This window comes from Peromyscus leucopus, chromosome 12 (assembly GCF_004664715.2).
Source record: "Peromyscus leucopus breed LL Stock chromosome 12, UCI_PerLeu_2.1, whole genome shotgun sequence".
In the NCBI taxonomy this organism is placed as follows: Eukaryota; Metazoa; Chordata; class Mammalia; order Rodentia; family Cricetidae; genus Peromyscus; species Peromyscus leucopus.
Genome location: NC_051073.1, coordinates 1,945,247 through 1,962,633, shown reverse-complemented (window position 1 = coordinate 1,962,633; position 17,387 = coordinate 1,945,247). Strand labels below are relative to the sequence as shown.

The 17,387-nt window shown below is 46.3% G+C and overlaps 1 protein-coding gene across 2 annotated transcripts in view; it reads left to right on the top strand.

The window, feature by feature from the left end:
• Pcp4 (Purkinje cell protein 4) overlaps window positions 1-17,181 on the top strand; it is a 66,224-nt gene extending 49,043 nt beyond the window's left edge. For both annotated transcript variants that reach the window (XM_037209603.1, XM_028879924.2), the window contains one exon: window positions 16,787-17,181. In XM_037209603.1, the coding sequence (XP_037065498.1) occupies window positions 16,787-16,914 (128 nt within the window). In that variant the 3' untranslated portion in view covers window positions 16,915-17,181. The remainder of the gene's footprint in view (window positions 1-16,786) is intronic.
• Window positions 17,182-17,387: the final 206 nt, after the last annotated feature.

Sequence of the window (17,387 nt, the reverse complement as noted above, 5' to 3'; positions counted from 1 at the left end):
TCTGTCAGGGCTCAGGGTTCCATGTGGAAGAAGAGGCAGAAAGATTGGAAGAGCCAGAAGTGATGAAGGACTCCAAGGAAACAGTGCCTTTTATACACAACAGGGCCGACGCACATATGAACTCACAGAGACTATGACAGCATGCATAAGAGCTCAATATTTTATCTGCAAAAATTTCATTTCCAACCAGCTGACTACTGAATGTGAAAAGGGGATTTCTTTTCCTGGCCATTCCTCTGGTGTGCACACAGTTTTTCATGGTGCCTGCTGGATCTGTGATCATCAGATGAGCACAGGTGTAGATAGCAATGTCCCACACATCACAGATAGAGGGGACTCCTCCCATGGCAGTGGTATGGACACCTACGGTTAAATTATTGCTGTTTTTCAGCCAGAATAATCTCATATCATCTTTTGTAATTTTGTAATTGTTTTACCTGCCAGCCAAGGCAATGCCACTTGGCTCCAAGCTTTTTTGAGCGTGTGCCTGAAGCAGCCACACATTGCCTCCCCAGTTCTGGTCACTGGTCTCAAGTGAGAATTACTTGTTGAAAGATTATCATGTGTGTCTTTTATTGACACTTAAATTATGGCTCTGTATGAAAGAGCAGCATGTAATTTTGAAGTTAGCAGCTAGATAGGCTTGTGGGAGAGTGAGCTATGGTCTTGGAAGACATTGTGAGCCACACACACGTACAAACTCCAGTCTTTTTCTGTTCACACATCTCATAGTTGAACAAATCCACAAAATCCTGCCAATTATGTCTCTGGGCTTGAAATAGCCCATTAGGTCACCCTGGTCATTCACAGTGGGTGAAATGTAATTCCCCACTGTGCCTTTCTAGCTTCAGCTTAAAATGACTCTTACGAAAGGTGGGCTGTAACTGCTCTTGGGAGATGCTTCCTTTCTATAACACACTAATGTCAGATGCTTTTTAAAGTATCTGTCTAAATTGCAACCCTTGCCAGTTCCGGTTGCTGTCCCCTGGGCACCTGCAGTCCAAATGTGTACTCTGTCACTGCTTACACTTTTGATCTAGACAGAAAGCCTCCTGTTACCTCTGTTGATGATTGCAATGCTTTAAAGGATGGTGTTTTAACAATCTGTTGAAAAATATGTATTTAAGTTTTTAAAAATTATTTTTTATTTTATGCATGTCAATGTTTTGCCTGCACATATGTCTGTGTACCACATGCATGCATTATGTATAGGCCAGAAAAGGGCATTAGATCCCTTGGAACTTGAGTTATAAATGATTGCTAGCCACCATTTGGGTGCTGGGAATTGAACCCAGGTCCCAACTGGAAGAACAACCAGTGCTCTTAACCTCTGAGCCATCTCTCCAACCTCTAAATACAGATTGGATCACATTGCCTGATATGTTAGTTTATTTTCTGGGAAAGAAGGGGTTGATTTGAGATGACCACCTTCAGACACAATCCCTCATTGAGAGGAGTCCCCCACTGAAGCCTGAACTTCCAAAAGAACCCTGGAGGAATGCTGCTTCTGGCGGCCCACTCACTGGCTGGTGCTCAGCGGGTTCTATTATACCAACTCATGGGCCTAGGTGTGGTGCCACCAACAGTAAGCTTGGACCTCCCACATCAGCATCAGTCAAGACGCTCTCTCTCTGACACAGGCCAGTCTGATAGCGGTAATCCCCGAGAGTTTCCCTCCAGGCTTTGTCAAGTTGAGGTTAAAACCTAACGAGCAGCTGATGATGGAAATGTCTCTTTCTAGAATTCTTGAAAGGACTAAAAATGACTTTTTTGTTTTGGTCTGTAGCAGTGCCTTAGATGGACAGGTTTATTGCGATGGCACCCCTAGGAGGAGTATCTGCCTGCGGGTCACATTGCATAATGGCAAAAACTGCAGGTTCTCCTGTTCATCCGCCTGCCCCCACGTGAAGGAAGCCTGGAGCTCACCAGCCCTGGGAAAGCACTATTGCTCAGCTTCCTGGAATTGGTGGTCAGAAAGTTGTTATGTGCTGCTTAAAGCCAACTCTAAAACTGCACAGCCAGGCTTCCTGAGCCCAGGGTACCACCTTGCCTAGAGTAGCATTTCATTTCTTCTTGAGTTTTGGTTTTATTTATTTTTGTGTGTGAGTGTGAGTGTGTATGTGTATGTGTGCCTGTGGTGTGTGTACCTGTGTGTGAGCATGTATGGAGGCCGAAAGATGATCTGAAGTGTTATTCCTCAGACTCTGTGGCACTGTTCACCTTATTTTTTTTTTTAAATTTATTTGGAGATGGGGGTGGGTGGGGGGGGCTCTTTCACTGACTGAGACCTCCCCCATGCAACATGTAAGCTAGGCTGGCTGGGCAGTGGGTCTCAGGGATCTGCCTGTTTCCTTCTCTCTGGTGCCAAGATTACAAGCACACACCATTCTGTCTGACTTGTTTCCGGGGTGTGTTCAGGGGACCCAGCACAGGTCTCCGTGCTTCTAAGGTGAGCTCCTCACTCACTGAGCTGTCCCCCAGTCCAGGTTTCACTTCTACTTCATTGTTTATACAATCTGGGCCTGGCAACTAGAACGAGGCTTAAGATTCAGGTGACCCATCTCTAAAGAGTGATTTCCAACCCATCAGCCAGTGTTTGTCTGGGCTCAGGAGTCAGCCTTCCCCAGGAGCAGGCAGCACTCAGATATCTTCACTTCAGACGCAGGGCAGCGGAGGGCTGCAGATGTGGGCCTGGAGACCAGAGTCCCCTCGATGCTCAGTTGCCAAGGACAATTTCTGGTCGTCAAAGCATCTTCGCATGGGTAGAAACGTATCATTGATCCAACTCCGATCATTATCCTTTCTGTATCATTGCACAAATATTCAACCATGTTTGTTGTTTTAAAAATATACAGAGAGGGCAGACATTTACATAGTGCTGTCGATTTCTGCCCTCTGCTTCATCCACACATACAAAAGCCAAGCACATGAGATTCGAGGCCAGTGAAGGTCCAGGTAGAGTGCATCTCTGCTCAGCTCTGCTCAACCCCAACGGGCTTTCCTCCGCTCACTTTGCAGATCCTCTTTCAGAATTCCATTTAGAGATTTGTACCTGAAGTCCAGTTCCATACACAATGGGCTCCTCTGTTTGCATCCAAAAAGTCAGTACAGAATCTCCAACAGTATGCAAAGGAAAACAGCTGTCTGCCTGGATTAAAGGCACAGAACTGGAAAGCCAGGACAAAGGTGTCCTGTGAGATAGAGCCCAGCTTGTCAACAGTGAGGGCCACACAGAACAAAGCATTATCAGCTGAGGATGCCTTGGGGCAGCACACATGCTAGGAAAGCCTTTTAATCAGGAAGCTCTGAAGGAAAGGGAGTCGGGAGGGGAAAGGCTGAATTTTGCCTGGTACTTTGTGGTGGGGGCAGTGTGCTAACGGTCATGCTGAGGTTTGATTCTAATATCTCGATGAGCCTCTTTTCCTTCTGAGCCGCAGAGTGTGCATCCTATTTGCCTGGTTTCTCCTTTTCCTCTTTCATGTCAACTGCTCTGTGGACTAGAGATGGGGCGAGTTACAGACACTTGGTGGACTCCGGTGTGTACGTTAGTGAGGCTAGAGGATGCTCTTTTCAGGCTTAAGGTGTCCTGCAGCTCTGATTGTATCTGACTGTTCTTGCTACTGAACACAAGGGAGATGTCTGCTCCTCTGAGACTTGCATCTGGAAGTTTGGAAGCTCAAGGCATAGGCGAGGTTTGCATGACAAGGAACGCTTGATGCCCGGGAGACCTAGGCAGGGCCAGAGACAGGAAAAAGACATGATTTGAAAGTGGTGGAAAGAATTTAAAACGGGAACCAAAGCAGAGAGAAAGGAGTCAGACGGTGTAGGAAAGCCTCTTCTTAGTTGCTGTATGTGCCCTCCCATTCTCTGTAGTCAAGTCCTGGAAGAGCATTGCCTTTCAACAGGTTAAAATGAATTAAGTGAGAAGAGGATTGCTACATTCTGCAGGGCAAAAGGTCACACAAGGCAGGGCTTGCCTGAAGCTGATGGCTGGTACAGGGTATGGATATAAAGGAACCGTTGTGGTGAAGCATCATGGGAGATGTTCTAGTACTTGGGGTGGAACCCAGATCCCTGACACATGGCAGAGAAGGATGCTGCCCCTAAGATATAGTCATGGCCCCTTTAAAAACAGCCTTTTTTTTGTTTGAGACAAGGCCTTATAGCCAAGGTGCTTAGGGTGGCCTTGAACTGATTCTCCTGCCCCAGCCTCCAGTGTAGCTGGGATCGTAGTCCTACACCTTTGGGCCTGCCCCAAACTGAGGTTCTTAGAGATGTGACCCTGTGAAGAAATGGCTACCCACATCAGAAAGTGAACAGATGCACACGGGCGAAGAAAAGTCAAGGTGGAAAAGAAAGCAACCCACTGTGGGTCGGATGTCCATTGCTATCTTAAGTCCTGGGTGTCCAGGTGTGTTGTACACTGGCTGTGACATGTGTGTGACTAGATGAGGGTCACCAATGGGAGCTGAAAGCCCAAGTAACAACAGCTTAAATAGTTAGCAAGATGACTCTTCTCTCATCAAAAGGAGTCTGGAGGTCAGTATCCTCCAGGGAGCACTGGGAGTCCCTATAACTGTTCTTCCTTCCTCAGGTTAAGAACTCTCCCTTCTGCATCCAACGTGACAGACTAAGCACTGGCCATGGCACCCGTAGTTCAGCCAGCATAAAGCAGGGGTAGTGGGGAAAAGGATACGAGGAGACATTTTCCTGCTCCTCTGGTATCAGCCAGAACTTGGTTGTATATCTATCCCAGCAGTAGGGATGCTAGAAGCTCTCTTCTGGATAAGCACGTGCTCAGTCTCCAATCAGGGCTTTTATATCTAAGAAAAGGGGACGGACAGAAGCCACACGCAGATGTCAGGATGCACACCTGCCCCTTGGGTCATCTTGAGTACTCTTGTCCTGGCGGCCCCTCGTGGGGAAGGCTGTGCAGGGTGGGGTGCTGATGGAGGGTGAAGGAGGGGAGGGAGACCCTCCTCTGCTGTGGTTCTCCATCTCACTGGTGTACTACTATAGAGAAGGTACTCCAGTTCATCCTGCATGCTCAGAGGGGAGGGAGACTTTCAGGATGCGATCCTTGCCACCTCTAAAGGTTCTGGCACAGTCTTTCCTTCAAGCCGTTCTTCACTAAGGCCTATGGTATCTATCATTCATGCTGAGGGAGGGAGACCCTGCAGTCTCTGCAGTCAAAGTATAAGGTCTTTATGTAACAATGCTCTTTCCTGTCCTCCCCTGTCCCGGATGCAGGAGGTGAAGGCCAGACCAGAGGTGTCAACATTGCAAGTCACCACAGGAAGTGCTTTATTCCAGGGCATGCACACATCTCTCAGGACTTCTGGGAAACAGAAGCAGCTTGGGCAGGGCAGAGCTAGGCCGGATGCATGAGGAAGATTGTCAAGTGATGGCCCATTCTAGCAGGAGCCTGCATGGCTCCTAATGCGTCCTAGCCCAGGGCACCAGACAAAGGGCAATGGGCAGGGCCCCTGTGCTGCTTCAGGAAACCCCTCCCACCTCAGGGTCCTAGTGCTGGCTGGAGTGGGGTCCTCATGTTTTCGGCCTCTATCTGGGGTTCTCTCTTTCCATCTTGGATGCCGGCAGTGCACACATTGGCTGAAGCTGACTCGGTCAGTGGAGTTCCACTCCCGTGAACCCACCTGGGAATTGTTTCCCCTAACTCAACCTCCTCAGTGCAGGGAGGAACCCAAAGGAGCGGGGCACTGGGTGAACCAGCCAGCCAGCTGTTGTCCCAAATAGTAATAATCCAGTCTACTTGGTTAGAGCAGTGTACACTCAGTCCTTGTCCCTATATGAACCCAGCCTAGATTCCCGTTCATGTCATTTTCCGATATAGGGAGGGGCATGAAGGGACCACAGCAAAACCTCAGAGGATGTACAGACTCTGGCTGTCCCTGGTCAAGCTGCTTCTCTGTGTGCGTGACTGTAGTCTTCGCTTTCTTCTCAACAAAGGAAGGGTTTTGACTAGTATTGTGTCCTATATATAAAGGCCGGGAGCTTAACCTCTGTCCCTTCAGAGCCTGACTGTCTAGTGACAGGCTCTTTAAAAGGGGTAATTAGGACAAACTCAGGTGGGATGTATACTTTAAAGAGGAGATCAGGACACAAGGTACATCCAGTGGCCTGGCCCTCTGAGGACACAGGAAGGGTGCAGGGCATCTACAAGCCGGGAAGACAGCATCAAGGGAAACCCACTTGGTTTGAACCTTGATCTGGGCTTTAAGCCCAAGGATAGGGTGGGTGTGGGGCAATCAATGTATGATTCTCAACCCGCCACTCTACTGGGCATTATTTTGTCATGACGGATTTGGAAAATGAGCGTGAATAGAAATGAGTTTTGCCTTCCCAGTGAGAAGTTATTTTTGAGTGATATGTAGATTGTATTTTAGGGGGATGGATTTGAGGGACATTTGATCCCATAATGGCTTTCTTTCCCATCAATGCCTCTAGATTTGCACACATTTGACTAGATAAGAGCATACAGTTGTGGTGTGTGTGTGTGTGTGTGTGTGTGTGTGTGTGTGTGTGTTGGTTTACATAAGTCAGACACAGCTCCACAGAGCTAGAGATGGGATGGTGGTCATGGGAAGCCCAGAGTAAACTGTCCTTTTCAGATGACCAAATTAGGCTTCCCATCCTCCAAAAGCTAAGCTACTTCGCACTGGGCAGCAGGTCTCAGGGTACCTCTATTTTAGGACAAAGAATTACTCTCCCTTGGCGAAAGCTGTGTGCACTGAAAAGGGCTAGCCTGGTAAGTGAGGAGTTTGAAGGAATGGGGACCATGTTTTTGTGTGATTTAAGGAAAATCACAGCGCAGGAAGTCCACTTGCCTGTTGTGGCTAATGCTTGACCTTGCACATTAATCTCTGCTCTTTGCAGAGACCTGGAAAATTGCAATTGTTCACACCAGCTGCCCCTGTGCAATAAACACAGAGGCGGCTGCAGGAGCCAGCAGGGGCTCTGTGGCTTGTGATCATACCTCCTGCTCAGCGACAGAATGGCCCTTTTTCAATGTCTCGCTGAGGGGACACTTTGGACCTCTGCATGCCCTATTTCCAGCTTTTAAGAACACTTGGTCTTTTTTTTTTTTTTTTTAAATGGGCACTTCATAAAATACAGTGTTCAATGTTCAAGTCAGCAATGTAATCCACTTATATGTATAAATTCATTTTTATTATTAATTTTAATTTTGAGGAAGAGTCTTCTCCAAACTGGCTGCCTTACTGTCTGAATATGTCTTCATCCATTTTGAGGCTTAAGGAATTAAAACTCCCAATTCCTGTCACTTGTCATTTTGACTTTCACCATCCCAAGGGCAAGGTTTGGGTCCTCAGAAAGAACCCACACTGGCTCCCTATGGCTTTGATAAGAGAGAGGGGTGGCTTCAGCTCAGGTCCCCCAACTGCTCTGTGTGGACTAGCTTAATTGTATCAAGGGCAACACAAGCCATAGACCAATTCTTTTGGAGGTAATATCATACTTCGAAAGAATGGCAGGGCATCCTGTGAACCTCGGCTTTCACACACCCTACTTGCAGGGTGTGCTTAAGTTAAATTCCTGTTATTTCCTTATGGAGTGCTAAGATTTTAATCCTTTTATAGTACGCTATGTGCTTCGACTCCTAACGAAGGGAAACTCCTACTCAGGACAATTATATCCCAATTTACTGCTTATGTACCGATTTCTGATCTACAGGATTAGGCCTTAGGAGGTAATTAGTCTCTGTCAAATAAAGCTCAAACTGTGGAGAGCTGTGATTATGTAAATCTTTAGAAGCCTTTGTGTGTGTGTGTGTGTGTGTGTGTGTGTGTGTGTGTGTGTGCAGATACATGGGTGTGTGTCTGTGGTGTGTTAAAAGTGAAAACTGTGTGTTCATCACTTACTGTTAGCACCATGAAACAATGATGTCATGTTATCATAAACCTGGAAACAATGTATTCAAGAGTTCCTTTCTGGAGGTCTGGGTAAATATGGTGTGTGTGTGTGTGTGTATGTGTGTGTGTGTGTGTGTGTGTGCCTTTAGTGCTAGGGATCAAACCTAGGCTCTTGTACATACTAAGCCTTGCTCTCCTACTTTTGAATTCTGTTCTGCTGCATTTCAAATTCTTCCTCCTTTCTTGAGCTGGGGTGGGATCTCCGAATAGCTCCGTCATGCTCTGGGTGACTTTTCACAGCTGTTGATTTCTGAGGAATTAATGTTAGCTATTTGAAGTCTGCTACTGAGATTGTGACTGCAGGAAGGGAACAGCCCACCAAATTGTGATTTCTATGCCACGGAGAACTTGGTGCTTCTCTTCCTCTGGAGAAGGTCGGACTGTCCCTTCCACACTGACCTCTTCCTGGTGGCTTGCCTGATAAGCGCTCTCTCTCTCTCTCTCTCTCTCTCTCTCTCTCTCTCTCTCTCTCTCTCTCTCACACACACACACACACACACACACACACACACGATATATACCCACTACACACCACGATACATACCACACACCATATACATGTACTACAAACATACACACACAAATATACCGACACACACACCCAAATATACCGACACACACACCACATCATATACAAATACCACAACACACCACACACACACCACACACCATATGCACACATCACAAACACACACATCATACACCCACACATATACCACACACACCATAAACATATATACATGCACACACACCACACACCATATACAAATACCACAACCACACCACACACATATACCACACACACCACAAACACACATACACACACACACCACACACACCATATACACACACCATGAACACACACACACACACACACACACACACACACATACACACCACACTTCTCTGATTGGTTTGGCACATTTCTCTGATTTGGGACTCCGTAAAATTCTACTTTTTAATGAGCATATTTATCTATTTTCTGCTTTTCCCTGGGAATTAAGAGATTGAGTATGTTCTCTGCGACACTCCAGTCCCCAGAAAATGACAGATCCAATGCTAAGAGATAATATAAGAGATAATAAATCCTGGCAAATTGCACCTGGTCAGCCTGGTGGACTTTTGCAAGCTGATTGATTGAATCCTGTGTTCTGAGTGGGAGCTCTGAGGCCATGGTTTCTCCCAGGGGTGTGCTAATTGCTGTGTGCAGGAGTCCATCATCCTGGCCTACACCCATTGTGCAGCATTACAACAGACCCACATGATGAAGAGGGAAACCTGGGCTTAGAGTGGACTTACCAGGTGATGTCGGGTGAGACATAGCTGTCTCTGACCTTCGTAAGATGGGGACGACAAACAGTAGCATATGCAGATGCAGAAACCAACCAGCAAAGTGACTTGAAAACCCATGAAGCCTAGAGTTAGGTGAGAGGTCATCATAGGCTGGGTTGTAACTCTCTCCCACAATGCTCTTTGAAACACTGACTTCTTGTACCTCAAAATGTGACTACATTTGGGGACAGCATCTATCTTTAAGGAGGCCATTTGGGTGAATGGTAATGCAGCAGGGCTGGGCCCTGTTAGGAAGGGGGACTCTAAGTATGCAGTCACAGAGATATTCTTCGCCATACAGGGACACAGTGGGAAGGCAGCCATCTGAAGACTGAAAGAGAAGACTCGGGAGAAACCAGCCTTGCTGACTCCTCTGTTTCAGATTCTTTCAGATGAGAGGAAACATGTCTAAGCTGTGGTGTTCTGCCACAGTGACCTCACGTGACGGATGGTGTTCATCCAGTCCTGTTGATGGTGGGTGGGCAGACCTGAGGACTTCCACTCAGACTTGGTGTCTGTTAGAATCTGTAAGTGTGCAAACTAAGCTGTGAGTTGTCGTAACACTACCAGAGGCTTGAGATACTCTTTCGGGATTTTCTTCAGTTGTTAGCAGTTCTGTAACTTTGTAAATAAGATTATGTCTCTTACCTTTGCCTATCAAATGATCTGTACAGGAAAACCCACGGAAGCGTGTGAGGGAAGATCTAGTTCATGCTCAATAATCAAGACTGGTTAGAGTGAGGTCTTTTGGCAGGGTTACCCGAATGCTTACCATGACAAGGTCAGACATACTGCCAGAGGCCACTACCTGCCTGGATTTCTGCAAGGTGAAGCTGCATTTCAGGAAAGCAGCATCAGAAACATCTGTAGTGGAGTAGAAACCTGACTAGGACAGTTGCTCTCTAACCAAACCTTAGGAGGAGAGATTAGAAGCACAAGATATCCTGGTACTCAGGGAGAGTAGTTTCTTCATTATGCTTGTGGCATTTGCAGATTTCTGTGACATGTCCTACTAGTTTGATAAATTCTCTGTTTAGGGGGAAAGGGTTAATTGGCCAGAGTCATTTTTCAAATTTGTCTTCGTGTGTGTGTGTGTGTGTGTGTGTGTGTGTGTGTGTGTACATGCGCGCACGTGTATGTGTCTCCATGGTCCCCATGTGTAAGAGAGAGAAGAGAGGACATTCACTGTGATAGGTAGACAGATATATGATGGATAAATGATGAGTAAAATGATTTCTAGAAGGATGGAAAGACAGATATATGGATGAATGGATGGATATATAAACGAATGGAATGGTAGATGGGTGGGTGGGTGAATGAATGAGTGGATGGATGGATGGACGGATGGATAGATGAAGTGATAGATGAATGGATGGAATGATGGACAGATGGCTGGATTAATGAACACATGGACAGACAATCAAAACAGATAAATAAATAGACAGATAGTGGTAGGTAGATAGGTAGGTAGGTAGATAGATAGATAGATAGATAGATCATAGGAAGATAGATAATGTCCAGGTAGATGATGTAGTAGTTAATGTAAGTTGCCCAACCTGGTAAATTTTGATTTTTACTTCCTGTAAGACAAGGTCTTCCAAGTGATAAACTCAAGAGTAGAAGTCTGTGGGGTTGGTGGGGGATTGTGGTCCATTGTTCACAGGAGACATTGTGGCTATGGGAGCCTTTGTTTTCTTGAGCAAATGAAGTCAGGGTTGTCTTGATTCTCTAATGGACCTGCCAACTTTTACACAGAATTTGCTGAGTAATGTGGGCATGCCCCTACTCTTGACCACCCCATGATCAGATTCAGCATTTTATTGCCCATGCAGAAGGAAATGACATTCTTTCAGAACTCCAAATAATGTCTGTGCAATCCTAGGCTGGAGTGTTATGGAAAAATACTGCTTGCTCAGATAAAAACTCATCATTGGAGGTGGCTGATGTAGGTTTTTCCAATTCAGGCAGTGGAATCCTAAATAAAAGTGTCAGGTAGAGCCCACCTAGTCCAGATGCAAGCCTTCAAACATCTTTATGAGATAGTCAATAGAGATGACAGGGAAGGGCTGAGCTGCCAGGTGGGAAGGACAAAGACTTTTTACCTGCTGCTTACATAGACATATCACTCTCTCACGGATAGAGCAGCTGTGCAGAGAGGCCCCCGCTGTGTTCCTGGCTATGGTGACTGGGGTGGGCCCTTCTGCAGTGTCCAGTCTCTCTCTGTCCCCTGACTTGTGAGTAGTGCCCAGCACGGGTGGCATGGGTGATTGGTTCTTACTGACTGTGTTTTGAGTGTGTTTTCTGTGGTTTGAATCACACAACTGGGACTCTATCTGTAACAAGCCAGACATACTTAGACTGCCTAGGTTGACCATGAAGCATCCATGATGGCATGTGTCCATTTTTCTCTGAATTAGGGCAAAAGTAACCTGTGAATCACACCAATAAGTAGGTGCAGAGACCCCAGGGCTTAAGTGCCTCATGCTTGCTCATACCCCTTCTAACCTGCCTCTGCAGCCCTGGCCACATAGAGCCTGATACTGTTTATATTAAAGTTTAATTTGTAATAAGGTGTTAATCTGCACAACGGGGGCCTAGGGGAGGAAGTGATTTGACTTCCAGCTTAAAAAAGGAAGCCCAGAACTGTGTTAGCTACAAACCTTCCCTGGGGTCATGGTGGTTAGAGACAATCCTTAATGTCACTCTTACCTAGACTTCTGTTGTATGGTAGTTTTACATGGAAAGATGCAAACAAACATCTATCCAACCCTGGGACGACAAGAACAGATCAAAGAAAACATGTCCACCTACGTCTAGCTTTGTCAACCGGTGCATTTACTGGGTTTGCTACAGAAACCTGAGTGAGGGGTTACATACAGAATTGTGGGTAACTCAGAGGCAGCTGCATTATCAAAAAGCCCCCTCAGCATGAGTGACAGCTCGTGAAAACCATACCCCTGGCAGACAGCTCTGTTGAATGGCCTCCTGGCCCTAGAAACTGTTTACTGCCTTTATTACTCTGGGGAGGGGCCTAGTGAATTTTGTGCTTTGCATGAGCTTCTGAGTCTTCCGAGCCTAGCTGCTCAGCACCCTACTCCACATTAGCCTGTCCATGACACTGGTGGCTAGAAAAATAAATTATTTTATTTCTATATTTAAAAAAAAAAGGGGGGGGGAACTAAGAACCAAGGCAGTTAAGAACCTCCCCTGGGGTCACAGCAGCCGAAGCAATCCATGAATCTGACTCTAGCTGGGCCCCACACCTCTAGTGCCTCTGAGGAGGGTCTGACAGGTAGGAGGAGCCAGGGCCACACTCCAAAGAGATAAGGGCACTGCTGGCACATGATGTACATGCTTTGCTTATTCCCTAGCCAGATGAGAGCGGCAGCCAGTACCTAGTGTAGGGGAGGGTCGAGAAACCTGCACAGTTCCCCATTGTCAGTGGGGAATCCTTGGCCTACTTGATCCTCACCCTGGTCTTCTCTGCTGTGTCCTTACCCTCTTCCAGGTCCCAGGCCCTAGGGTCAGGTCACACCTGCGCCTTGTGATCCTTCTCTGGGAATCTGTGTCTGGATGCCTGCACCCTGTTTTCTCTGCCTCTTCTCTGAGGCCCACCCCTTTAACAGTCAATGCTTCCTGTGCCATTCTCCCGTGGTCACACATCACTATCTTCACATCTTCCATCATCTGTGAACCATGCACCTCTGGCTGTCCCCACGGTGACTTTGACTATTCACTTCCCAGCCACACTTCCTTAGAGACCTGTTGTGAATCCACGATAGAGGTGGAGGTGGTGAGAACAAGGACCCACTGGCCAATAGAAAGTACCGCAGGGCATGCTGGTGTCTTAGATCTCAGGCTAGAAGTGTTTGCTCACTTGACAGAGTTGTCCACAACCAGCAGCTGCTAATTGAACACCCATTCAGTGTCAGGCCCTAGGAGAGCTGCTGGAACAAGGCAAACGTAGCCTCTTCCTTCCCAGGCTCACAGCCTGGGAAGGGAGCTGACAGTGAGGACAAACCAGGGATGCAAGGAAAGAATTAGCGCAATGGAAGTAATGGAGAATGAAGGCTACAGTGAATCACAATGCAGGCTTGGTGTGTGTGTGTGTGTGTGTGTGTGTGTGTGTGTGTGTGTGTATGCACATGCACAGGCATAGTGTGTTTTCAATGAATACCATGTATGCAGGGAAACAAATCCTAGGGGCTTTGGCCTTCCTGTATACAATGCTGAGAGCTTTATGATACCAACAACAAAAAACAAAACAAAACAGGCTGAGCCCTAAGCTCTGCTCTGGAGTGAAGGAGAAGAGAGGCTCTCCTCAGAGTCACCTTGCCTCTGAGCTGTCATCATCACTAGGGACACTCAAAGGGGACCTTGGGAAGTTCCAAAGATGGAAGAGGCTCTGGATATGGGAACCCAGATGTGGCGCTCCTAAACTTCTGTGGCTATTCTTTGTTGCTGTTAATTGGATGGTCAGAGCTGGCCTGCCCTGGCTGCCAGGACTCTGTGGAACCTTTGCAAGCCCTTCATGGCACCAACTCTTTGCCATCAGATCTGATGAGCTGTCTGTCTGTCTTCTTCTTCCTCTTTCCACCACTTTGGTCCCTGGCCCCTTTGGTACATGAAGCTCATTGCTTCTCCTTTGACAATGCAGACCTGCCCTCAAGGAAGGCAAGACTCTGAAGTAAACACAAAGTGACAAATCCTTAAATATCAGAAGTTGCTCTGTAAAGCACTGTAATATTTCTCAGATGTGGGTGGGATCAATAAATCACCTTTGGTGGAAGATATTAGTTTAAGATGTAATTGTAAAATTGATTTTTATGACCTGTCCTTACTACTGCATCTTGGATCCCCTAAATACACATAATTTTCTGCATCTTCATTTATTATTTGTCAAAATGTAAAATTATTGTTTTTTTTTCTCATTATTACAAAAAGGAGAAGATGGATCAGGCCCTTCAAAAACTGTGGGCTGCAGCAACATTTTTAAATCTGAAAAAAACTCTCCCAACCTCCCTTGAATTGCAACTAATTTCCTCCATTGCCATCACTTTGCAGTGGATGTAGGGTCTCCTCTGGGAGGGAAGGATCAGAAGTATAAAACTCCTGTGATAAATAACTCACAGAGCTACAGAGCCAGACAGTGTTGATGATAGCCCAGAGCTAGGGCCACTGCAAATCTGTCATTCTTGCCTTTCGTATTCCTCAGCATCTGCTTGGGTTGCAGGCAACTCCTGTCATTTCCTGTGGTATTGCCCACTGCATTCACTGCAGTGTGGATCAATATGCCACTGCAGTGTTGATCTGGAGGAATGCAGCAGAAGCATTCCACCATCCTCAAGGAAGGTGGGCTCCTGTCTGTCATCTCTGTCTGTTGGGCTCCATGGATCATGAAGGAGGTCCCTCAACATTCCCTGTACAATGCACTCTAAGTCTCAGCTCCTGCAGTCATGGTAGTGAGTTAAAAAGAAAAGTTCACTGATTTAGGTCACAAACCCATCACACTAACAAGGCTCACAAGGCCAGGAGCAGATCTCTGGCTCCCAGATGGAAGAGTGCCCGGAGTGCTCCAGGCAGAACCTGCTTAGTCTCTAAGAAAATTGAGAGGAGCCTGCTTAAGGATCTGCAGTGGAAATTCTGTACTAAAGGCATCTGAAACAAGTGTGGGTACTCCTGCATGTCTGTCACCTATCATCTATTTACCACCTACCGTCTGTCTGTCTATTATCTATCTATCTATCTATCTATCTATCTATCTATCTATCTATCTATCTATCTATCTATCTACCTACCTACCTACCTACCTACCTACCTACCTATCATCTATTTTCCATCTACTTATCATCTTTCTATTAACAATCTATCTTATCTATCTTCTATCTCTCTCTCTATTATCTATATTTATCATCTATCATTTCTATTATTTCTTCCCCTCCCCACTCTTGGTTTTATCTAGATAGTCTCTCTGCTCCATATGCAAGTCCAGGGTGGCAGTGAGGCATTTGCACAGGTCCAGGGAAGGTGGGAGCTGCTGCTGGTTCCAGCTCTGGCTTTCATTAATCTTAGTTCCTTTTGATTACCTCTTCTGTAGATAGGAGTTTGGGTCTCAACTCAACTTCCTTTTAAAAAGGAGTAACAACCTGGCCTCTCTCTAGGCTTAACAAATGGGCAGGCTTGCTCTGTGGGCACCTTCCATTCAACTACATAAGTCATTCTAAGTCTGGGCTGGGGCCCTAGTGTCTGCATTCAAAAACAACAAAGAAAGGATTCTTTTGATGAGGCTAGTGTCCAGCCTTCACTGGGTTGGAGGATGTAAAAAGATGTTCCCTCTTCCCTTCTCTTGCAGGAGGATTTTGCTTACTTATTTTTTACTTTTGGTCACTGCCCAGGAAGTGCCCAGCACAAAGGCACAATCACCTCAAGTCATCACTTGGTGCTGGCTTGTATCCTGTCCTCAGCAACCCTGTCAGTGTGAGCCAGCTGGCTTCTCTGCCTTAGTAGATACACCACTCAGTTTGCCTTGCAGAACCACAATGTATGATTTATGGAAGTGCAATCTTATGGTGATGGTCAAATAGTGTCATTTGGTTATGAAAATGGCCATGACTGGAGCCTAGAAAACAATGAGCAAATTCATTAGCAACACAAAGATCCAAAATATCCCTGTCAGCTCTGAACACGGTGACCATCAGCTAGCACTATGGAAAGTGTCAAGACTGTGTCAGTGACTTCATCATCCTGCTTATGGGCAGTGTAGCAGGAATGTTAAATGGTCTTATTAATAAAGTCAAACCCAAGGCCAGTTATTGGGGTGAAAATGGAAGATCAGAGAAGCAGAACAAGCCACAGCTTCCTCATCTCGCCAGTTCCTCAGCTGATCCTGTTTCCTCAGACTGGAATCCTCTGAGTCCTTATTCAAATGAATCTCAGCTGAACTGTGCTACTCAAAAGCCTGAACGTTTAACCAGCCAAATGCTTCTAGTTTCTGGTCCTCTAGCCTTATATACCTTTCTGCTTTCTGCCATCACTCCCTGGGATTAAAGGCTCACTTTCTGGGATTAAAGGCATGAGTCACCTTGCCTGGCTGTTTTCAATGTGGCCTTGAACTCACAGAGATCCAGAGGGATTTCTGCCTCTGGAATGCTAGGATTAAAGGCGTGTGCTACCACTGCCTAACCTCTATGTTTAATATTGTGGCTGTTCTCTTCTCTGACCCCGATACGTTTATTAGCATTCACAATATTTTGGGGAACACAGTACTACCACGGGGTAGAGTTCAGCTAGAGTGCTGAAGATTCTGAATGTCTGGAACTTTGCACCATGCTCCCCTGGATTTTACTTTACAAACAGGGCCTTGTCTTGGGATGGGTGAATGAATACCTGAGGGCACACCGTGGTGGGCACCGTGCCTCATGTTTCTAGGCTGCTGCCTACTCTGCTCTTCTATTTTCAGCGAGGTGGTCACTCTATATGTCTGTTTTTGTTTTTTGATACAGATGGGCAGAAGAAAGTCCAAGAAGAATTCGACATTGACATGGATGCACCAGAGACAGAGCGTGCGGCTGTGGCCATCCAGTCTCAGTTCAGAAAATTTCAGAAGAAAAAGGCCGGATCACAGTCTTAGTGGGGAAGCTGCTTCCTATTCCATCTGAAGACACCATGTTCAACCACCATCCATCAAGAGACGGAAAGAGCATTACCCTAGAGAGGAGTCACCCACACAGTATACACCCCGCTGCAAATCTGATGCATGTACAGAAACCCGTAGTATGTATGCCCCATAGAAAGGTGTACACAGTGAATTGTGGTAGCTTGACCCGATTATCTCCATTACGATTCATCTGCAACTATTTTCCCTGATGTTGTAATAAAAAGGAGGTAAGATGAGCCATTCCAGTGTCTGCTTTTATTTCTCCCATTAGATGAGGCAGGAAAGTGCTCCTAAGGTTAAAGGCAACTGCAAGCCAGGTGTCTCTTGTGTTCTTCTTAAAGCTTAGAGGTGTAACAGAGTGAGTGACCTGTTAGAGTGGAGCTATTCGTCCTCAACCTAGCAGTGCCTGTCTCATTTATAGAGTGCTAAATGTCAACAGGTGGTGG